The sequence below is a fragment of the Haliotis rufescens genome, unplaced genomic scaffold (genome assembly GCF_023055435.1).
Source record: "Haliotis rufescens isolate VD_foot unplaced genomic scaffold, xgHalRufe1.0.p SCAF_16, whole genome shotgun sequence".
NCBI classification, from domain to species: Eukaryota; Metazoa; Mollusca; class Gastropoda; order Lepetellida; family Haliotidae; genus Haliotis; species Haliotis rufescens.
Genome location: NW_025963846.1, coordinates 9,772,966 through 9,798,225, shown reverse-complemented (window position 1 = coordinate 9,798,225; position 25,260 = coordinate 9,772,966). Strand labels below are relative to the sequence as shown.

Sequence of the window (25,260 nt, the reverse complement as noted above, 5' to 3'; positions counted from 1 at the left end):
AAAAGCCAGAGTGAATGTCATTGATCAGTATTTCAATTACATAAGGAAGTGTCAGATGAACTGAGTGAGTGAGTATGGTTTTATGCAAATTTTGGCAGCATCGGTTTGCAAGAACTGCAGCTTATTTTATCTTACGTTATATGTCTAGTACTGAGTGAGTGAGTGAGTATTGTTTTACGAAGCTTTTAGCAATATTCCAGCAATACCCCACCTGGGGACACCAGAAATGGCCTTCACAAATTGAGCCCATGTGCGGAATCAAACCCAGGCCTTGTGTGTGACGAGTGAGTGCATTAACCACCTGGCTATCATGTAGAACATGTTTACCACTTGTGTGAAATCCATGAGCATGGTATGGTGCTGGATAACCTAAGGACATACTGAGGGGGAATATGTGATTTTAATCCACAGTCAAAACTTCATGGCATGGCCAAGGATGCAACTGTATAGCGAATAGCAGCACCTTTAGTCATTGAGAAGTGTATAAGTGGCATTATTATTTCCTACTCGAGTTGACTACATACCCTTGTTGATCCCACTTCTCCCTCTCGAAGCCCTTGTGTATAGACTGTGCAATGGAGGACTCCATGAGGTCCACATACCGCACAACCTGAGGTGCGAACACGTCTCTCAGCTGCTGGTGGAACCGGCCGTTGCATAGGTTCTCTACAAGTACAGACACGGTCATCATAAAACCATACAAGCCATCATACAAAAAGACACATCCTTAAGTTTTTAGCTGTCCATCTTCATGTCTATGTTTATTTATTTCTCATCATATTTTTTTCAAAACCGGTAGTTTCAGGTAGTTCGAAACACCTGAGATCCTCCAAGGTAAGTGAGTGAGTATGGTATTACGCCACTTTTAGCAATATTCCAGCAATATCACGGCAGGGGACACCAGAAATGGGCTTCACACATTGTACCCATGTCGGGAATCAAACCAGGTCTTCGGTGTGACAAGCGAATGCCTTAACCACTAAGCTACTCCACCGCCCCTCCCCAAGGTAAGAGTGTGAGTTTGGGTCTAATGCCACTTTGAACAGTATTTCAGTTACATCACAACGTGTCAGCTAGATGTGGGAGGAAAGCCCGGTGCTGAGGTAGAATGAGGGTCAGGGTCCAGACTAACAGGGTTTCACTGTATACAGAAAGTGTGGTGTTGATGTAGAATGTTGGACAGGGTCCGGACTAACAGGGTTTTACTGTATACAGAAAGTGTGGTGGTAATGTAGAATGTGGGGTAGGGTCCAGACTAACAGGGTTTTACTGTATACAGAAAGTGTGGTGGTAATGTAGAATGTGGGGTAGGGTCCAGACTAACAGGGTTTTACTGTATACAGAAAGTGTGGTGTTGATGTAGAATGTGGGACAGGGTTCAGACTAACAGGGTTTTACTGTATACAGACAGTGTGGTGTTGATGTAGCATGTGGGGTAGGGTCCAGACTAACAGGGTTTTACTGTATACAGAAAGTGTGGTGTTGATGTAGAATGAGGGTCAGGGTCCAGACTAACAGGGTTTTACTGTATACAGAAATTGTGGTGTTGATGTAGAATGTAGAACAGGGTTCAGACTAACAGGGTTTTACTGTATACAGAAAGTGTGGTGTTGATGTAGAATGTTGGACAGGGTCCAGACTAACAGGGTTTTACTGTATACTGAAAGAGTGGTGGTGATGTAGAATCTAGGGCAGGGTCCAGACTAACAGGGTTTTACTGTATACAGAAAGTGTGGTGGTGATGTAGAATCTGGGGCAGGGTCCAGACTAACATGGTTTTACTATACAGAAAGTGTGGTGTTGATGTAGAATCTAGGGCAGGGTTCAGACTACCAGGGTTTTACTGTATACAGAAAGTGTGGTGGTAATGTAGAATGTGGGACAGGGTCCAGACTAACAGGGTTTTACTGTATACTGAAAGAGTGGTGGTGATGTAGAATGTGGGACAGGGTCCAGACTAACAGGGTTTTACTGTATACTGAAAGAGTGGTGGTGATGTAGAATCTAGGGCAGGGTCCAGACTAACAGGGTTTTACTGTATACTGAAAGAGTGGTGGTGATGTAGAATGTGGGACAGGGTCCAGACTAACAGGGTTTTACTGTATACTGAAAGAGTGGTGGTGATGTAGAATGTGGGACAGGGTCCAGACTAACAGGGTTTTACTGTATACTGAAAGAGTGGTGGTGATGTAGAATCTAGGGCAGGGTCCAGACTAACAGGGTTTTACTATACAGAAAGTGTGGTGGGAATGTAGAATGTGGGACAGGGTCCAGACTAACAGGGTTTTACTATACAGAAATTGTGGTGGTGATGTAGAATCTAGGGCAGGGTCCAGACTAACAGGGTTTTACTGTATACAGAAAGTGTGGATGCATGACTGACCATCTGTCCTCAGATAGTCGTTGAGCAGCTGGAAGAGTGGGAAGCTGTCCCATGTGTCCGGTGGCTGTGCCTCCAGTACAGCATTCATGTCCACCCCAAACAGCGACCAGAAGATCTCCGCATGCTCCACCAGCAGATCACTAAACCAGGCAAATGCCTGTAGAACACACAGTAGCAGTGTTAAAGCTGGAGGCTAGTACCATGTCACAGCATGCTGACATCTACACTTTCTCCACTGTGGTCAGAACATCTTCCAATCTACATTTTATCTACATTAACATTTTAAAACAACCAGACTGTCTTGTCGCTTTGGTCATTTTTGTTTTCAAACCAATTAAAATTTCAACAAAATCACTAGATAGAAATGTGGGTAAATTCCTTCCGAATCTGGGGAGAAATGATCCACATATTCATAAAAACAAATTTCTGAATAGTGAGGAGTAGAAGGCAAGTGTGGTATGAGGTAAATCCCCGACTGGTCCCTGGGCGCAGGCCAGATGTCTATCCACTGCTTGCATGAAGCAGCTCAGTCACACAGGGAAAAAGGCAGAAGGTGTAAACTCAACACACAGACCATGGAAATACTTAACAAATATTGAAACAATTGTTTCATAAGAAGTGACAAATTATTATGAAAAGATTAGTAGCTCAGCAAATCGCATCACACAGGCCATCAGAATTTGTGTAGTGAAAACACTCAACAGTCTTCAGAGCTAGAGTAACAGAAAATCGAAAATAAATCCAACACAGTACACTACGGGCAATTTACACACATCTTGTCACTAAAATTTTGCTTTAAATTTAAAACATTTTTCAAAAAAAAAATGAAGAATGAAATTACAAATTGACATAGGTTTTATACTTGATGATGGAACACAGAGTCTAGATGACTAAGAAAAGATTAATTGAAAGTGGGAACTTGAGGAAGCATGTGACTATCTTCATGCATATGGTACAGGCATCAGTTACGGCTTGTGTACATTCAGTTTCAAGTGCACAGTTTATTACAGCTGGATTATAGAAATGCAGATTTACATGGATGTGCAATAGGAAAAATACAGAGCTTTGGACTTTACCTGCAATATACATAAAAAACAATATCATAATTACATTATTTCATCTTATTTCAGCTTACTTCAGCTTTTAGATTTAATTTTGGTCATGCATGTGACTATAAACTTCTAACAACCTACAAGCTAATAAAAGCAAAAAAAAAATAATAATGTAAAATGAAACGTGTAAAAATTGTGATTTTCTAGTAAGTAACACTAACTGCATAAATCGTGAAAATTATTCTATGAAAAATGTGAAATATCTATCTAAAAATGTCTGTCAAAAAACAAAGATGTTTCATAAAGCAGCGCTGTTTCAAAAGAGGAAAAAACAAATGAGCAAGCAAATTAACCCTTTAAGCGTGGACCATTTGACATGGTATTATGTGAGACTCTCCTCCACGCTGAAAGGGTCGTGTTGAAGTAACAAGATGTGTGTGGGACAAGAGCATGAGACTCACCGATCGAAACGCCTAACAGCAGATGAGGAGAAAGCACAATTGCAAGTTATTCATTGTCCATGCAATATTCAGTTGACAAACAGGAGGTATTGTACACAACACTATTGGGTCTCACAGTGAAGCAAACGCCAGACTTGTCAACTTACTTACAATGTAATAAATAGGCCTCAGTCTGAATTTGTTGTTTTTCTGTCTCACTATCACCGTTTTGGTTATTTTCGTGGATATCAAAATGCAAATAATTGGTTTTCATGATGTTTATTTTTGAGTTGACAAGTCTGTTTGGGTACAATATGACTGGTGTTTGACATGGTACACAATACATGGCAACAGGGCGCATAAGCATGTTGGTCACGTGGACTAACAACCTGCCTGGTCACACCATCACATCATACAGATTAACCCTATCTAGTCCAGGTGACACCCTTACATCACACAGATTAACCCTATCTAGTCCAGGTGACACCATCACATCATACAGATTAACCCTATCTAGTCCAGGTGACACCATCACATCATACAGTTTAACCCTATCTAGTCCAGGTGACACCTTTACATCGTACAGATTAACCCTATCTAGTCCAGGTGACACCATCACATCACACAAATTAACACTAGTTCAGGTCACACCATCACATCAGAAAGATTAACCCTGTCTAGTTCAGGTCACATTATTACATAACATACATTAACCCTATCTAGTTCAGGTCACACCATGTAATACTAGTTCAGGTCAAACCATCCCATCAGATTAACCCAGTCTAGTTCAGTCACACCATCACATCCAACAGATTAACCCTGTCTAGTTCAGTCACACCATCACATCCAACAGATTAACCCTGTCTAGTTCCGGTCACACCATCACATCAGAAAGATTAACTCTGTTCCATTTTAGTTTACACCATCACATCCTACATATTAACTCTGTCTATTTAAGGTCACACCATCACATCCAACAGATTAACCCTGTCTAGTTCCGGTCACACCATCACATCCTACATATTAACTCTGTCTATTTAAGGTCACACCATCACATCCTACATATTAACTCTGTCTATTTAAGGTCACACCATCACATCCAACAGATTAACTCTGTCTATTTAAGGTCACACCATCACATCCAACAGATTAACCCTGTCTAGTTCCGGTCACACCATCACATCCTACATATTAACTCTGTCTATTTAAGGTCACACCATCACATCCTACATATTAACTCTGTCTATTTAAGGTCACACCATCACATCCAACAGATTAACTCTGTCTATTTAAGGTCACACCATCACATCCAACAGATTAACCCTGTCTATTTAAGGTCACACCATCACATCCTACATATTAACCCTGTCTATTTAAGGTCACACCATCACATCATACAGATTAACCCTGTCTAGTTCCGGTCACACCATCACATCCAACAGATTAACCCTGTCTATTTAAGGTCACACCATCACATCCTACATATTAACCCTGTCTAGTTCAGATCACATCACACAAATAAATACTAGTTCAGGTCAAACCATCACATCAGATTAACTCTGTCTATTTAAGGTCACACCATCACATCCTACATATTAACCCTGTCTAGTTCAGTTACACCATCACATCCAACAGATTAACCCTGTCTAGTTCAGGTCAAACCATCACATCCAACAGATTAACCCTGTCTAGTTCAGGTCACACCATCACATCAGAAAGATTAACCCTGTCTAGTTCAGGTCACACCATCACATCAGAAAGATTAACCCTGTCTAGTTCAGGTCACATTATCACATAACATACATTAACCCTATCTAGTTCAGGTCACACCATCACATCACACAAATTAATACTAGTTCAGGTCAAACCATCACATCAGATAAACCCTGTCTAGTTCAGTCACACCATCACATCCAACAGATTAACCCTGTCTAGTTCCGATCACACCATCACATCAGAAAGATTAACCCTGTCTAGTTCAGGTCACATTATCACATAACATACATTAACCCTATCTAGTTCAGGTCACACCATCACATCCAACAGATTAATACTAGTTCAGGTCACACCATCACATCCAACATATTAACACTAGTTCAGGTCACACCATCACATCCAACATATTAACACTAGTTCAGGTCACACCATCACATCCTACATATTAACTCTGTCTATTTCAGGTCACACCATCACATCAGATTAACCCTGTCTAGTTCAGTCACACCATCACATCCAACAGATTAACCCTGTCTAGTTCCGGTCACACCATCACATCCTACATATTAACTCTGTCTATTTAAGGTCACACCATCACATCCTACATATTAACCCTGTCTAGTTCCGGTCACACCATCACATCCTACATAATAACTCTGTCTATTTAAGGTCACACCATCACATCCAACAGATTAACCCTGTCTATTTAAGGTCACACCATCACATCAGAAAGATTAACTCTGTTCCATTTTAGTTTACACCATCACATCCTACATATTAACTCTGTCTATTTAAGGTCACACCATCACATCCAACAGATTAACCCTGTCTAGTTCCGGTCACACCATCACATCCTACATATTAACTCTGTCTATTTAAGGTCACACCATCACATCCTACATATTAACTCTGTCTATTTAAGGTCACACCATCACATCCAACAGATTAACTCTGTCTATTTAAGGTCACACCATCACATCCAACAGATTAACCCTGTCTATTTAAGGTCACACCATCACATCCTACATATTAACCCTGTCTATTTAAGGTCACACCATCACATCATACAGATTAACCCTGTCTAGTTCCGGTCACACCATCACATCCAACAGATTAACCCTGTCTATTTAAGGTCACACCATCACATCCTACATATTAACCCTGTCTAGTTCAGATCACATCACACAAATAAATACTAGTTCAGGTCAAACCATCACATCAGATTAACTCTGTCTATTTAAGGTCACACCATCACATCCTACATATTAACCCTGTCTAGTTCAGTTACACCATCACATCCAACAGATTAACCCTGTCTAGTTCAGGTCAAACCATCACATCCAACAGATTAACCCTGTCTAGTTCAGGTCACACCATCACATCAGAAAGATTAACCCTGTCTAGTTCAGGTCACACCATCACATCAGAAAGATTAACCCTGTCTAGTTCAGGTCACATTATCACATAACATACATTAACCCTATCTAGTTCAGGTCACACCATCACATCACACAAATTAATACTAGTTCAGGTCAAACCATCACATCAGATAAACCCTGTCTAGTTCAGTCACACCATCACATCCAACAGATTAACCCTGTCTAGTTCCGATCACACCATCACATCAGAAAGATTAACCCTGTCTAGTTCAGGTCACATTATCACATAACATACATTAACCCTATCTAGTTCAGGTCACACCATCACATCCAACAGATTAATACTAGTTCAGGTCACACCATCACATCCAACATATTAACACTAGTTCAGGTCACACCATCACATCCAACATATTAACACTAGTTCAGGTCACACCATCACATCCTACATATTAACTCTGTCTATTTCAGGTCACACCATCACATCAGATTAACCCTGTCTAGTTCAGTCACACCATCACATCCAACAGATTAACCCTGTCTAGTTCCGGTCACACCATCACATCCTACATATTAACTCTGTCTATTTAAGGTCACACCATCACATCCTACATATTAACCCTGTCTAGTTCCGGTCACACCATCACATCCTACATAATAACTCTGTCTATTTAAGGTCACACCATCACATCCAACAGATTAACCCTGTCTATTTAAGGTCACACCATCACATCCAACAGATTAACCCTGTCTAGTTCCGGTCACACCATCACATCACACAAATTAACACTAGTTCAGGTGACACCATCACATCACACAAATTAACACTAGTTCAGGTCACACCATCACATAAGACAGAGGTGTTCAGTACAGGAAGGAGGCATCACCCACTGCCATGCTCAGTGAGTCTGTCAAGTTAATATCATCATATCAACAGTCAGCAGTGTAGTCAAGGGTAAAACTGATAAAACCAATACATGTTCTTATGATCAAATTATGATATATTTCCTTGATATGTTGATGAATAAACTTTCAGATGTGCTACAAATTATCAAAAGACACTACAATCTTATATAACTTATTTATTGCTAAGTAAGTGTGAACAGGGTTTCTCAATATTCTGCAGACAGCACAATAATTCCCAAAAAATAAAGATAAAATCTAATGATGTAAAATCTTGAATTGATGTTTTTAAACCTTTGAATCAAATTTGTTTCCTGAAAAATATTTCGATATTGAATAGAGTACCAATTGCAGCTGGAAAGGTGACAGGGAGAATGCATATAAATACCAAACATGGATAAGAATATGAATTTGTATGCAAAAAAAGAATGTACAGAGTATATAATGGAGATGGTGGGTCCCTGTTTACATTGTACACTTTAGTCTGTACCATCTTCCGGAGCGATCTGTCCACATCAGACTACAAAGGAGTGCACACATCGGTTATTTGGGGAGAGAAACTCAGCCTTGTGGCATGAAATAAGGACTCAACTTGGTCACTAGGATATTCTGTTGTTAAAATACAAGTACACCTCTATTCTTGTTCAATAAAGTTTAACTTTAACATATAAACAGATGAAAATATGCAGGCAACTTCATCACCATTTAACAACAAAGAACAGACACAATGCCAAAACACACATGTTAGTTATCCTCTGCCTGTCAGTGCCCTCCCAACATGAGTCAACTGTATGCTGTGAAATCCATACACAACTTTCAGAGAATTGTCCTACAGAAATATCTGAATCCATTTCAACAATTCTTCCAACATAAATTCCTCAGAATTCCCACCCTTTGTCAGTAACATATCTATCCAAAATGTAGCTGACCCCTGTATCCCATGTGTGCTACTGACCCCTGCATCTCCCATATGCTACTGACCCCTGCATCCCCTGTGTGCTACTGACCCCTGCATGCTACTGACCCCTGTATGCTACTGACCCCTGCGTGCTACTGACCCCTGCATCCCCTGTGTGCTACTGACCCCTGCATGCTACTGACCCCTGTATGCTACTGACCCCTGCATCCCCTGTGTGCTACTGACCCTTGCATCCCCTGTGTGTTACTAACCCCTGCATCCCCATGAGCTACTGACCCCTGCATCCCCCTTGTGCTACTGACCCCTGCATCCCGTGTGCTACTGACCCCTGCATCTCCCGTGTGCTACTGACCCCTGGTTGCTACTGACCCCTGCATCCCCTGTGTGCTACTGACCCCTGCATCCCCTGCATGCTACTGACCCCTGCATCCCCTGTGTGTTACTGACCCCTGCATCCCCTGTGTGCTACTGACCCCTGCATCCCCTGTGTGCTACTGACCCCTGCATCCCCTGTGTGCTACTGACCTCTGCGTGATGCTCCTCGTGCTGCTGCAACACCTCTATACACAGCTCCGCAAGGTGCATGATGTCCTCCAGCTTCTTCTTGGAAGAGATGTCGTCACTCAAGGCATCTACAACAGTTGACTCGGCATGAACCATCAATGATCAACAACACACAACATCTTGCTATCACATCTAGGTATCCTGCCTATGACTATCATACCTTGTTGTGCTCATCTGGGGCGCTGCCTCTGAATGCTTCTCATGCTCTAGAATACCCTAGTTTGAAAATCACTGCCTGTACCAATTGTCTTTGATAAGTTAACAAACAAGCACACAATGCTACCAATTAGCAATGTTAGCCAATACAAACTACACTGGTATTATATCTTGGAAATACATACAAAATACCCACTGTATAGATCAACTTTACCTACAGTCTTCAATTTGTGAAAGCTAACTTCAAGGTCATAGAGCTAAATGTCTCCTTCATTTTTTTAAATAATGAAAAAGGATCATATTTTGTCAAAGCCAGGAGTTAATTGCCACTTTCAACAGTACTTCAGTCACAGAAAGTGCAAACTAACAAATGTTTTCCAGTTCGGTGAGTGAGGGAGTCAGTTTGATTTATCACCGTTTCAAAAAGTATTACAGTTATATCACAGCATTTCAACTTGATGTGAGAGGAAAACCCTAAATGATGCAGGTCTCAGACGTTTACCACTTTGGTGAAACCCATGGGGACAGGTATAGATAGCACTGACGAAACAAGAAACATAATCGTGATCACAGTTTCTTCCGTGCGTTTCTGCACAGCGAATTGCCTGATTTTGGGGGACCTGAAACCGTGGGTATAGCGTCAAAAGACAAGAATCATAATCTTTTTTAATATATCCAATCCATGAGAAGCGGATCCTTGCAATGCAAAGGACATAACTCTGCATCTGTAAACTGCAGCTAAACTAGAAACATCAAGGTAGGGGAAATCATGTACAGTCACACCAACACAGGCCACACATATAGGTGAGAAACAAAGTCTGCTTGATGACAAAATAAAATGTACATAAATGTCAAGAATAACAGCATGAAACTAAAAAATGAGAGGGTAGAGAGAGGTGGGCAGTGTGGGCGGATACCTACCGCAATTTCCTATAGTCAGCAGCAGCAGCAGCACAAGGCAAACATATACAGTCAGACAGTGCAACAAGAGCCTCTAGCAAGTCTAGACTTCATGTCATATCAACATTAGCGTTTTCTTGACCAAATAACTTAGGGGTCATCTCAAAAGTTCACAGACAACTGCTTCAACTTATCCCTATACCGTATTCGACGTAATAAGAGCCCCGCTCCAATATTTGCTAATATATTGGCTAGTGAACAATCCCAATCAGCACCCTTCCGATTGATCAATGTACACAAGACTTATTTATTTGTGTATAATATGCACTCGTGTGTTATATGCACCCTTAATTATTGGCAATTAAATTCTGGAAAAATATATCTGTCGTATGTAAACATTTCAGGATGTTAGCATAAACCACGAAATTTACGATCTTTCATCTCAAAATAATATTATAATAAGCGCCCCCTGTTTCTAATTTTGAGAGCGCCCTGGGCGCTTATTACATTGAATACGGTAAATCAGTACGTAGGTGTTTTGAGTCCTGTTCATTTCGGCCTTTTTTCTAATTTAATTTAGTTATACTTTTGAAAAATTCTTGTTGATGCTGTCCTGGCTCTTCCAGGAGCATTCAGTTTGATCAACGATCAATGACAAGTTCATAAAACCTATGTACACATTATTGTTAAGCTTAAAAACAGGTGTTAGATATTTGCACATCAATATCCCAGACTGGTAATATTCATAATTTAATTTTGAGAAGATGCTTAGACATGAGACTTATTTTTCTAATTACAACAAAAATTGGTGTCAATTGTGTTCGTGAACATGCTTTATTTATCTCTGTGAAAATGGTGAAAAAATGGCTACTTAATTGCATGATTACTTCAATAATCACTGATGTAAATTTGTGTGACATATTGTGCAATATAGCTATAACATGGTGAAAAGTGGTAGTGTCCGGTTGACTGATCATCATTGTCTAACAAATATTTTCAAAACATATTTTCATGTTGTTGATAAAAAACTAAACATATGGTGTTAGTCATGCATTAAATAATGAACACCATTTAGTCGTCGTACAAATCTACAGCACGTATTTAGCTAGCTGCATCCTGTCACAGTGACACTTAATCCAGAGATGCCAACGCCAGGGTAATTCTAGGGTGGGGCCTTGTGCATTAGCCCCTAGATTTGAAAAAACCTGTCCACATTTTCAAATACAATGGGGCATTTTAACATTGCGCTGTATGGGCGTACCTCTGGAATATTTGAAATTTTCATATAAAGGGCCCATGTCAGAAAATTTCCAGAGTGAACCCTGCAACTCAAGTAGGAGGCAACTTGGAATACTGGGGACAATTAGTGTTTTGTAATTACAAAAAAAAGAATAGTAATCACCAGCAGATTACATATGGTCTGATGAAAAGCAATGATATTATCACCCAAACTCAAAATCTGTACTGTCCAATTATAAGCTAAAACGTGTGATAATTAATTTGTTAATAATTGGTGTCATATGCGGCAATGCCTGTAGTGAAGTATTAACAAGTCTAAATTAAAAAATTAGTGGCGATCATTTATACAAAATCTGTAAGACATTTCACTTAATCATATCAATGTAAATAGGGGCAAAATATTAAAAGGATTCAATCAGCCAAAAGCCTAATGTTTGGCATCCCTGCTTAATCAGTTCTTTGAAAAGTTAAGGGAAGATCATTGGCACTGGAACCTATTTCATAATATACTACTCAAAAGAAGTTAAGGATCACCTGATTCTTTCATATTACTATAGTTAATCTCTCATGTCGTGACAAATTAACTTTACCATTATGAAAGAATCGGGTGATCCTTAACTTCTTTTGAGTAGTATACAAGTCTACTGGTCAGACAAGTGAGTGAATATTGTTTAATGCTGCAGTCAGCAATATTCCTGCTCTGTGACTCAAGCCTGTAAAGTTAAGAGTAGGCCACTAATGACTTAGAGCATGAGCCACATTCCTTGCCATAGCTAAGGCACGATAACACTGTCAGCCTCGTCACCCAAACTCCATCTCAATATGCATGACATACTTGGGATAAATTCTTCCTCATAGGGGGTAAGACAAGTGTGATGTACAAAACAGGGTAGTAGTGACAAGCCTGATGTACTGGGTACTAATTCTCCCTCAGAATCCTAACAAGGCGGTAACAAACACTATGTACTGGGGGCCAATTCTTCCCTGGAATGCCAACAGGGTAGTGGTGACAAGCCTGATGTACTGGGGACTAATTCTCCCTCAGAATCCAAACAAGGCGGTAACAAACACTATGTACTGGGGGCCAATTCTTTCCTGGAATCCCAACAGGGTAGTGGTGACAAGTCTGATGTACTGGGGACTAATTCTCCCTCAGAATCCTAACAAGGCGGTAACAAACACTATTTACTGGGGGCCAATTCTTCCCTGGAATCCCAACAGGGTAGTGGTGATAAGCCTGATGTACTGGGGAGTAATTCTTCTTCAGAATCCTAACAAGGCGGTAACAAACACTATGTACTGGGGGCCAATTCTTCCCTGGAATGCCAACAGGGTAGTGGTGATAAGTCTGATGTACTGGGGAGTAATTCTTCTTCAGAATCCTAACAAGGCGGTAACAAACACTATTTACTGGGGGCCAATTCTTTCCTGGAATCCCAACAGGGTAGTGGTGATAAGTCTGATGTACTGGGGAGTAATTCTTCTTCAGAATCCTAACAAGGCGGTAACAAACACTATGTACTGGGGGCCAATTCTTTCCTGGAATCCCAACAGGGTAGTGGTGATAAGTCTGATGTACTGGGGAGTAATTCTTCTTCAGAATCCTAACAAGGCGGTAACAAACACTATGTACTGGGGGCCAATTCTTTCCTGGAATCCCAACAGGGTAGTGGTGATAAGTCTGATGTACTGGGGAGTAATTCTTCTTCAGAATCCTAACAAGGCGGTAACAAACACTATGTACTGGGGACAATTCTTCCCTGGAATCCCAACAGGGTAGTGGTGACAAGCAGCTTGTTACAGATGCCATTGTCTCCTTGTCCAGGATGCAGCTTTCTATATGCAGCTGTGGTTCATTTGACGTCACTACCATACCATGAAAATTGTAACCAAAAGGGCTATATGAAGAAACTTATAGATATTGACTACAAATAAAAAATATATGCAACTCCAATCTTAGAAAGCAAGACTGACATGTTCATTCTCATAAATCTTTGAGAACTTGCTTTGTAAAATTGGTCGTGTACATCTCCTAATATTCAGCACACACTACAATTATCAGTTGTGCAGAGAAATCAGCTAGAAAATGTTAACACTGATCTATTTCAGCAAAATAAAGGAAAGCAATAGTCTATGAATTGTTTCAACAGAGTGAAATGTATAACACTCTTCACCTTTCTTGCGTCCTGAAGGGTCAATGTGAAATGGACAAATAGTTGTTTAACTTGGAGTGACACAATCATTTTCACAACCAAATTTCAATGGTAAAGACATCAAACAGTTTTCTTGACAGACATTTTACAAGTAGTTATTAAAATAAGAAAACATCTTTTTAAAAAAAAGGCATTAGTTCATTTCAATAAACCATGTCATAACTACCATATTTTCTTGTGTACATCAATGACATTTTATTTATTTACAGAAAATTAACTTTTCTGTACAAAGGTGGATAAAATATACTACTCAAAAAAAGTTAAAGAACGCCTAGTTCATTCATATTACTATAATTAATCTGACACAATCAGTATTCTTTAGCTTCTTTTGAGTAGTATATAAAATCCAACTCTGTATAGACACTCTCCCCCCAGCAAAAATATTACTGCCAAAATCTGACGTCAACAAATCCATAGTAAAGCATGCCACTTAGGCTTGACACAGTATATTGTCCAGCAATGCTGATCGTAGTGAGAAATAACTTGAAAATAACCATGTCACGTCAACTTTTATGACACATTTTACATTTCCACTGACGAAATCTGTTCTCTCCCACTGGCGCCAACCAAAACTTAACACAGAGACAATTTGACTGCACACTGCATACAAGATCACTGCATAGGTGATGCACATTATACACTAGAGAATATGGTAGTTTGATTAACAGTCACCCTCTACAGACTGGAATAAATGTCCTGCTGTTAACTGGGGTAAGTGTACTATGTTAGATTAATATGAAATGTTATATAAATACATGACACTTCTCCTATGGATAACAACAACTTTATCACACCCAACCGCATCACTACACCTTCATTGCATTGATTGACTTCTCTCCCGAACATTAATCCTACCCTGTTTAAACATATTAGCATGTATATATGTACTGGTATTGGTATTAGTATTGGGAGAAAAGGTACAGGTAATTAACGTGAGGATTATGACAATATGCGGGAAATACCCACCTGTGCATAAATTGGACTTGTCTGACATTGCCGAGGTCAGATTCCATTGAGGGAGTCATCATTATTAAAATTTAGTTAATTATTTTAAAAGATGGTACATTTTATCATCATCCTTAAAGAGGCTGTACATAATGTTGATATCTCACACAAGAAATATACGAGTTGTGGTCATTGTTTATCTGGAAAAAAACCACTGCAGGGAGAATAAACAACTTGAGGCTGCACCCCTCATGGTTTATTCTCCCTGCAGTGTTTTATTGTATGATAAACAACTCATACTTGTCGTTTATTTCCTAAATATATATCAACTCAATACGCTTACTCAGTATTCACCAGATGAAGGGACAAGATGTAGCCCTTAAACATCATTACAAAGAAGACAAGAAGTTGTTATCCATAAAAAAAGTGTCATGTATTCATGTTCTTCCAAATTCTATATGCCTATCAAAGACTTGAAAAGTTCTATGTTAGGAAAGAAGAGAGGCCTGCAGAGCTTCATAACAGCATCACTGCAGCTCATCATGGAGTCTCTTACCCTCAATCTTTGCATATTCTGAGATTCTGGTGTAGTTGACGAGTGCAGCATTCTCCAGACACTTCTTGATGACCTGGCGAACCTCCTCAGGGGAAACAGGGGTTACAATATCCTTCATTAACACCTGGAATAGGAACTTTAACATCAGGTCAGTCCAAAGTTCTTGCCTACCTCACTACCGGAAGGGCGTCGGTGTGAAGGTCTAAGGGTGAGGTTGGTGGGGCCTTGGGTGGGGTCTCTTTTCTAGGGTCAAATGTGAGTGGTCAGATGTAAGGGGTAGATGGGTGGTAGCCGGTAACACTGCATGGACACTAGTTACCCCAGTATATAGAGGCAATATAGGAATATAGGAATGTAGGAATGTCACTGACACTTAATTGTTACCCAAGTATATATAGGAATATAGGAATGTCACTTACACTAGTTACCACAGTATATATAGGCTATATAGGAATATCACTGACACTAGTTACCCCAGTATATATAGGAATGTCATGGACACTTGTTACCCCAGTATATATAGGCTATGTAGGAATGCCACTGACACTTGTTACCCCAGTATATATAGGAATATAGGAATGTCAAGGTCACTTGTTACCCCAGTATATATATATAGGCTATATAAAAATATAGAAATGTCATGGTCACTTGTTACCCCAGTATATATATGGGCTATATAAAAAGATAGGAATGTCAAGGACACTTGTTACCCCAGTATATTTACAGGCTATGAAAGAATATAGGAATGTCATGCACACCAGTTACCCCAGTATATATATGTAGGCCATACAATAATATTGGAATGTCATGCACACTAGTAACCCAAGTATATATTTAGGCGATATATACAAATATAGGAATGTCATGCACACTAGTAACCCAAGTATATATTTAGGCGATATATACAAATATAGGAATGTCATGCACACCAGTTACCCCAGTATATATATGTAGGCGATACAATAATATAGGAATGTCATGCACACTAGTTACCCCAGTATATATTTAGGCAATATATACAAATATAGGAATGTCATGGACACCAGTTACCCCAGTATATAAAATGCTATATAAAAAAAATGTCATGGACATAGCGTTACCTTTGAGCAAAATGCAAATATATCCCTGCTGTGTTAGTTGATAGGATTGTCATAGATAGTTGTTACCCAGCAGTATATACAATATAGATAGAAATGTCAGGCATTCAAGTAACCTACCATCAAATACCCCAATATATATCTGTTGTTAGAGTAACACATTTTTCATGCACACTAGTTACCTAGCAACAGATATCCCTATATCTCACTGTTAATACAGTAATACAATTTTCATGCACACAAGTTACCAAGCAACAAATATTCAATTATATCCCTGTTAATAGAATTGTCTCACAAACACATTAGTTACCTAGCAACAGATATCCCAAAATATTCCAGCTATTACAGCAATATTCTTGCATTATCATGCACACTAGTTACCTAGCAACAGACATCCCAATATATCCCTGCTGTTACATTGCAACTTATAGTTCAATGTATCCCCTTCAACCTTGTTACCTACTGTATACTCCTCTGTGTTCATAATTAGCATGAACGTCAAGGCATCCTTGTCATAACACTAGCATAGACTTATGTGGTCCTCAGATTCAAATACCATTGCAGAAACTATAGGAATACTGTGCCTTCAACCCCTGGTAATGTTGCTTGTAGTTACACAAATACTATTAAAACTCGAAACTACTTTCTATGCTACTACTTCCATAACTACTCAATATTTATATAAAACCTATTACTGTTACTACTACTACTACTACTACTACTACTACTACTACTACTCTACCACCACATCGTCACCACTACCACTACTACTACCACTACTACTATCCTGCTACTCTACCACCACATCGTCACCACTACCACTACTACTACTACTACTCTACCACCACTACTACTACTACTACTACTACTACTACTCTACCACCACATCGTCACCACTACCACTACTACTATCCTGCTACTCTACCACCACATCGTCACCACTACCACTACTACTACTCTACCACCACTACTACTACTACTACTACTACTACTACTACCACTACTACTATTACTATCCTGCTACTCTACCACCACATCGTCACCACTACCACTACTACTACTACTACTCTACCACCACTACTACTACTACTACTCTACTACTACCACTACTACTACTACTACTATCCTGCTACTCTACCACCACATCGTCACCACTACTACTACTACTACTCTACCACCACTACTACTACCACTACCACTACCACTACTACTACTACTACTACTACTACTACTACTACTACTATCCTGCTACTCTACCACCACATCGTCACCTCACAAAGGCCTGGTCTAACTAAAATGTCAATATTTACCCTTTCCAGTAGCGACAGTGTAGCTTTCAGTGCTCCCTCAGGTCGGCCGAAGGGGAAACAGTATCTGGAAGAAGATGTATTATGTCTGCACTGAAAAACATTGTGACAAAAAATAAATAAAATAAAACAAATTTACCATCACCCAAAGTGACTATGTTTCTGTGTATGTGTGTATCAAGAGCATTCATTGCATTATTCTGTCGGTTATACTGGATGACAGATGATAGTAGCTAAAATGGAACAGCGCCAAAACAGAACAGCCAATATTTTCCTGGTCCATATAAACTAACAGTGGTCTGTTTTGACCAGACAAATGGGACATTATGACCAAATTGGATGGTCCATTTGGTGATGGTTTTAACTTGCACCCGCAGACAATGACCATGGGCTAAGGTACCCAAATTTGTACTGCTGTTGTTAAAAATGTTAACAAGTATTTGTCACAAAGTGACGAAATGACCCCCGCCTGTATATACACCATAGTACCAAATGTGAAGACAATCCAGCGATTAGTTCTTGAGATATCGCGGCAACACCGTTTTCCAACTCCAAAAGCAGATTTGCCTGCTGTGACCTTGAAAATGGGGTCAAGGTCACCAAAACCGACTGGTGTCTGCGGAGTCTGTATATACACCATAGTTCCAAATATGAAGACAATCCACAGTTTAGTTCTTGATATATCGCGGCAACAAACAGGTGGGACGTACGTACGGACGTTCGGACGTACGGATGGTCGTGAATACTATATCCTCCGCTTCACACTTTCGCGCGGCGGGGGACAATAAATGAAAATAATATCACATATATTATTCTGCTATTACATTTGGAAACTCAAATACCTGAAGTGGGTGATCTGGTTCTCTAAAAGAATTCGTAGTCGCTCCTTGATTTCATCAAACTTTGCCTTCTCCCGCTGAAGAACGGTGCCTATCCCGTCCGGCCTGGAAAAGTGAGTGAGAGTCGGTGAGTTGGGTTTCATGCCGCTTTTAACAGCATTCCAGTTATATCATGCATGTTGGCTTAAAGTGGGAGGAAAGGCCCAAATGATTGGAGTTTATGATGTTTACCACTTTGGTGAAACCCACGAGCACAGATAATCACAATCATAGGCTTCTTGCGTGCCCAAGAGATGCAACTATGTACATAACTGCAGCACCTTAAACAACTGGGCTATCCATGCCAGATAGGTTCATTCTGCCTCCATGAATATAATGTACAGTTACTTCACAGCAGAGCCAGACACCAAGAATACATCAAGAGTAAGGCAAAGACAACCTTGACATTATTGCTGAACAATACTACCATATTCTGGAATCTCTCCACCTAGCAGTGTTTGTTTGCGAGAAGTGGCAAAAAGATACAGGTAACTGCATTGCAATTCGTATTGTGATATATTGGGAGTGTTTGAAAGCGATTGACAATGATCATATATGCTATTTTCTACATACTAAATAAATATTGTGATGTCATGTCAGGCTGAATGATACAAATAATCACAAAACTTGATAAATTTTTTAAGCTAATTTACCAGAACATAGACACAATATTGCAATACGTTTGAAAAACATATTACAGCATAACAGATATAACAGTGATACTTTACAGTCCAGGGCCCCGTTCCACAAAGCGATTGTAGCTCTAAGACGATCGTAACTCCCATACCTTAAAATAGACTTATGACTGTCGTAGGGCTACGATCGCTTTGTGGAACGGGGCCCTGAAAAAAACAAAACAACCTAGATACAGATCAGGTCCCCGTTCCACAAAGCGATCGTAGCTCTAAGACGATCGTTACTCCCATACCTTAACATAGGCTAACGACACTCGTAGTGCTACGATCGCTTTGTGGAACAGGGCCCTGAACTAATCACAACCTGGTTGCACTAACCTGTTCCCATGAACATGACTTGCGCAGAAAGCAAAGCTGTAGTGGATGAGGGTCGGGTCGATGAGGATGCCCTTCTCCGCTCTCTCCAGCAGGTCGCTAAGGTAACACAAGTGTCGGTGACAACCCCGAACCCCATACCGGGCACAGTACTCATCCAGACAGAACAGCTGCCCCGGACTGAACCATCCCTGCAACAACAAATGGTTTCTTGGGATGAGGAAATGTATTTAGCATTGTTTAGATGTAGTGCAATCTTGTTGAGCTGGACCGTTCCTTTTATGATGGATATCTGGATTAACAAACAATGGGGACAGAGTACTGTAACTTGCGTATTTTGAGAAGTAGGTGGTAGTCGTCTGGTAAGCCGGTTTCCAGGCTAAAAGGTTTTAACTGCATTGAGATAAACATTGCATATATTGAGATGCTCTTTGCTTGTATTCCAACATCAGTGGGAGCACTTGGAAAAGATTAACATGACTGCAGTTTTAACTAAGTGGTCTGTTACGACCCGATGAACATAGGTCAGATGATGACTTGGAAAAGGTTAAAATGGTTGTATTTGTATCTGACAACACCGCCTTCTATGCAGACAACAGTGAGTGAGTGTGTGAGTGTGTGTGAGTGAGTGTGAGTGTGAGTGTGTGTGGTTTTATGTTGCTTTTCGCAGTATTCCAGTAATACCACAGTGGGGGACACCAGAAATGGGCTTCACACATTGTACCCATGTGGGGAATTAAACCCAAGTCTTTGGCGTGAAGAGTGAATGCATCAACCGCTGGGCTACCCACCGCGCCCCCCCCGACGCCATAGTGCTGTATAGTGATAAGCAGTCCATTTGACTGCCAGATATGCTATGTTGCTGATCAGGTAGCGCAGAAAAGTAAGGGCCATTCCTTTCCCCAACTGGTATCAAATCCAGGAAGCATATCCAATCTCTGTTCAATCTTCCTTAACACATCTCATATTACTTTCTGTGCCAAGCCAGGGCCCGGGATCATGAAAGTGGTCTTAGCTCAAATTTTGCTAAGCACAAATTTTGTCTTAAGTTTTTAAGATTTTGCTTAGCTAAGATTCGGTGTAAGACTGGATGTGGAAACGGTCTTAGCAAAATCTTAGCTAAGTCTAAGTCTAAGACCTTTGCCATAGGGACGCGCGCACGTTAAACCGTAATACGGTAATCATTGGAACTCTTCAGTGAAGGGAGATGAGAAATTCGTGTTGTTTGTAAACACAGCTGTCGCGTGTCGCGTGTCGCGTGTGACATGTCGTCTGCGGTAGCTGTCAACCATGGATGACAAGACACGAAAGGTTAATTGGACTAAGGAAGAAGAGGTGCTGTTGGTGGAAGAGGTTTCAAATAGGGAGGGCATTCTGTTTGGAAAGCTGGACGGATGTCAGCGGACCGGACAGCGGAAGATCAAGCTTTGGGAAGAGATTTCTAGCATCCTAAACTCGTGAGTAAAACACTGAGTTACTGCAAATTTACAGATCGAAAGTTATCTTTGCTTGCAAAATTTGTATCCACATCCTACCCTTGTAAAGATATATACTGTTCTTATGGTCGTCGAAACGATATTTGCAGTCATCTATTATGCAAAGCTATGTCGTTTTACAGCTGATGCATACGGGTGTACAGCAGTGGAACTACCTTATGTCCTTGCTTTATCTCTCTCTCTCTCTCGCCAAGCTTCCGCCGTGCTTGACAATAGCATATGAAAATTGGCTAAACTGTTACACATAGCCAAAGCTACGAATAAAGCTTGAATAATCATATCACATAATCCATGATAATCAGGAAAAGGCACATTATTTAACACCTAACATGAAGGCATAAACAAGACATACCGTAATTATTTACATGTGAGCCAACATTAGTTTACTGACATGGATATGAAAAAAGTGAAATAAATGAAATTGACAACAAAGCATGACAGAAGCACAAACCAGGAGGCGATATCACTACGCTTGTTACAGTCTGTATTTACAGATGAGGCAAGGCCATCATCATTTGAAAAAATAATGCAAACACATATTGCGATCAGTTTTCATGTTTATTTTTGTGTTATTGACATCAAACAATGGCTAGCAACATTCACCCTCTTATTTTGAAAATTAATACTTATCATAATTAGAGATGATGGTTTGACAGGTAAATTGGCTACTTGGTTCTTCTGAATGCTGTTGAATACACCTTTTCTCCAAGTTATTAATCTTGAGCATGTTAAGATCACAATTACATTTATAAAGTAATAATCAGTGAAAAGTTTTATGCAGTGAAATGTAATATTTAGCTTGAACAATGACTTCAGTATCCTCCATTGTTATGATTATTTGTCATTTTCAATATTGGATTATTCTTACAGAAGAGGCACTTCCGGAAATCGGTCGATTGGGAAAGTGAAAAAGAAGTATCAGTATATTATGCAGAAAGGTAATCAAATAATCAATTTTACACACAACTACATCCCATATACTAGATCTATATGTCAGTCCAACCTACTGACCATCCAACCAGAGCTTACAGATCATGAAAAACTCATTTGTGACATAATAAGTATCTGACTTTTTTAACAGTTATGTTAGGATTTATGACTGTAATACTTCACCAATAACCATTAATATTGGACAATGTTATCTTCATTGATTTTAATACAGAAACAACTGTCATCAGGAAATTGTCTGATTTCATCAGCTTTTTAGAATAAATTATTCTATATCTCATTAACAAGTTAACAAAGTATCCTTAAGACATTTGGAAGACAGTTTATTCCTAGAATCTGAAACTGTTTGTTTTGATGGAAATATTTTTTCAACATTATTAGCAAAGGCGAAGAGGAGCTCTGCAGTGCGACCCCCAACAGGTGGCGGTCCTCGTCCAGCCTCGACTACCCTGCCAGAGCAGTTGGTGCTGGACAATATGGAGGGAAGACCAAATCTATGTGGTATTGAAGGGGGCATAGATGCTGAAGGTTAAACTGAACTTACATGACCATAAGATGTTTTGTCTCTCCATGCAATTAATTGAAAACATATTGATGGCTAAAACAAAATGTCATGCTTATATATAGGTCAAATATCACCTTGTAAGAAGGTGAATCATGACATGACATTGTCACAATAAACCATGTCACACAGTTATGCTAGAGGTATGATAATTGGTTCTCAGGCAATGGTTTTTGAAAATATAGTGCGGGCGGGCAGTGTCTTTTTTGGGGGGGTGGGGGGGGCTTGGGTGTTCAAACTAGTATGTAACCAATAAACAGTTGTGTAATCAATAAGCAATTGTGTAAAATCAACCTTGGAAAGGGCCTCCCTATATAAATGTATTCCTTTATGAGTAAAATACTGGAATACAGTATTTGACTACCGTTGGACTTGAAATATTTAAGGATTTTTTCATTTTTTTTAAAAATGGAAATAAAAACGAAACATGCAACAAACTTTATGATGATGTGGGCGGTGCCTGAGAACCAAGACTATTTTTTTTTAAAGCCTAATTCAAAGATACTTCAACTTATTCTTCTCATTGTGAATTTTACCTCTCTCTCTCTCTCCACAGAGTTGACAGTACAGGGTCCAAATACATGTATATATGTATATCTTAATGAATTATAGAAATATCCTACGTGGGAAATATTTCAACCATCTGCTTGTATGGAGCCTGTATGTTAACTCACATTCAGTTGAATATTTCACTGAACTAATTATATGTTACATCATGTGTACTTACTTACTTACTTACTTTGGAGATTTAACGTGCGCTTTCCGACTGATGCGTATTTCGCACACGGGCCCGGTCAGGCCATTTAATGTTTTTCTGAAAGTGGTCTGTGCAACCCAAGAGGGGGGTTTAGGGGTTGCTTATATAGAATTTGGGAATTTTGAGATTTGGAATAGATGCCGATGGGATTGGGGAGGAGAACTAAGGGAGCTGGGTATGGTGGATGTTTGTTTGTTTATGTGATTTTGATTTGGTAGGTTATTGTGTTTTTAGATGCGTTTTATTAGTTCCGTTTTTATTAAGAATACGCCTAAGGCCTTGAAGTTTTCTAGTTTATTTTGTGGGTTTAGTATTGCTTCTAGAGTTAGAGCCTTGTTTAGATTGAGGGTGGTTTGTAATGCGGTTTGATGTGTTAGGTAGTGTGTGCAGTGGATGAGTGCGTGTTCTGCGTGGTTTGCAGTGTGGGCAGTTACCTGTAGTGTGTTTTTTAAATTTTTTTAGGTGGTTATTTAGGTTGGTGTGTCCTGTTTGGAGTTTAGTGATTACTCTGTCGATTTAAGTCACATAGGTGTGTCTATATCAAATTGACCCATTTTTTATTGAATAATGTGCCCTTAATGTCATGCCATCTTTCATAATTAGTGCCCACCTGTTAAATTGTTTCATACACATTACTTAGAAGTTGACAAAGAAGAGACAATTTATGGATAACAACTCTTCATGTGTTCTCTGGCCATCTTGATCTTACAGTATTATTCTCCTGTTGTCGTTGTTTAAACTACTCATGTTAATCTCTCTGACATATGCAATTGTTGTTACTGTTAATCCTCCATCAACAATAAGTATTCTTTACAGTAAATGAAGAAGTTGTTATCCTTAAATTGCCTCTACTTCGCCCACCTGGTAGACTGATTTAGGTTGTTGTTGTTTTCTAACTGAAGTAGCTCTGGGCAATGTGGTCTCTGATGCCAAAGCCATCATTTCTCGGACACTGCTGCTGTTGCTGATCTGGACCCTGAACTGTCAATCATCTGCATGATTAATTACTATTTCCTGTTTCAAAATTCCTATATTATGTAAAATTGCACAGGAAACAACATATTTACATGCTCTGGTTGGATTGGTTCTCAGTCCCAAAGATAGACAGGGAAAGCGTCTCTTTAAAATACCAAAAGTTTGTTCAATCAGAACACGTGTTCTGCAGAGAGAATAATTGCATCTGTCTCTGTGTCTGATGTTGCCAGTGTTGGGGTAGGGAGTCATCAGGTATCGTCTACAGGGGTATCCAGAGTCACCCAGCAGGAATCCATCATGAACACCTGAAATATATATGCGCAAAATGTTTTGATATGTTTTTAAACTTTAGTTCAGAAAGGACAACTATGATAACAGCCCAATTATACCTACAATTTCTAAATATGAAATGAATTTGACAAGAAACTTGGTTATGTAGTTATCATATATGTTCATGGTAATAGTAATTAGCCTTTGTCTTTTTGGATGTTTTGGACTTGAGTCAACACTGAATATAGATGCTTATATTCATAGAAATCCTTTTAGTATGGTTGACATTTCAGGGAAACCTTTATTGATTTTCTAAGGATATGGATAAAGAATTCATCTTGGGTCACAGAATATCTTGTAAAGTTGGATATATGTATGTAGAGGTTTATCATGTGAGTAATATCATTGACCACATGTATTACTGTTTGCAAAATGTCTATTGGAAACATATTTACATTCAAATTTGCAGGGGTACCGGTATTGTTTACTGTATGTCAAGGATTTGTTAAATTTCACTATTCCGCTATTGATCATAAATCATGATATGTGCCCTTGAGACATAACATTATTTGAGATCAACATCAACATCATATCC

General features: G+C 39.5%; 2 protein-coding genes across 10 annotated transcripts in view; one reads left to right on the top strand and one right to left on the bottom strand.

Annotated features, from left to right (window-relative positions):
* LOC124134384 (calcium-dependent secretion activator 1-like) overlaps nucleotides 1-25,260 on the bottom strand; it is a 119,592-nt gene that overhangs the window by 21,756 nt on the left and 72,576 nt on the right. Inside the window, exons 12-21 of one of the 9 annotated variants that reach the window (XM_046499165.2) lie at nucleotides 19,661-19,848; nucleotides 18,612-18,713; nucleotides 17,773-17,836; nucleotides 15,366-15,489; nucleotides 13,826-13,837; nucleotides 10,434-10,442; nucleotides 9,318-9,424; nucleotides 8,343-8,393; nucleotides 2,384-2,540; nucleotides 525-666 (exon numbers count right to left, since the gene is read on the bottom strand). In XM_046499165.2, the coding sequence (XP_046355121.1) occupies nucleotides 525-666; nucleotides 2,384-2,540; nucleotides 8,343-8,393; nucleotides 9,318-9,424; nucleotides 10,434-10,442; nucleotides 13,826-13,837; nucleotides 15,366-15,489; nucleotides 17,773-17,836; nucleotides 18,612-18,713; nucleotides 19,661-19,848 (956 nt within the window). Of the gene's footprint in view, nucleotides 1-524; nucleotides 667-2,383; nucleotides 2,541-3,896; nucleotides 3,909-8,342; nucleotides 8,394-9,317; nucleotides 9,425-10,433; nucleotides 10,443-13,825; nucleotides 13,838-15,365; nucleotides 15,490-17,772; nucleotides 17,837-18,611; nucleotides 18,714-19,660; nucleotides 19,849-25,260 lie in introns of all 9 variants that reach the window. The other 8 variants (XM_046499189.2, XM_046499196.2, XM_046499173.2 and 5 more) reach the window with 8 other exon arrangements.
* On the top strand, nucleotides 20,948-22,792 carry LOC125380995. Its single transcript, XM_048396841.1, has 3 exons — nucleotides 20,948-21,114; nucleotides 22,024-22,091; nucleotides 22,483-22,792. The coding sequence occupies exons 1-3, from the start codon at nucleotides 20,948-20,950 to the stop codon at nucleotides 22,632-22,634; spliced, it is 387 nt and encodes a 128-aa protein (XP_048252798.1). The 3' UTR covers nucleotides 22,635-22,792.

Coding starts and splice junctions, on each gene's coding strand:
- LOC125380995 (XM_048396841.1), top strand. CDS start 20,948: ATGGATGACAAGACACGAAAGGTTAATTGGACTAAGGAAGAAGAGGTG. Junction 21,115..22,023: donor ATTTCTAGCATCCTAAACTC/GTGAGTAAAACA, acceptor TTATTCTTACAG/AAGAGGCACTTCCGGAAATC. Junction 22,092..22,482: donor TCAGTATATTATGCAGAAAG/GTAATCAAATAA, acceptor CAACATTATTAG/CAAAGGCGAAGAGGAGCTCT.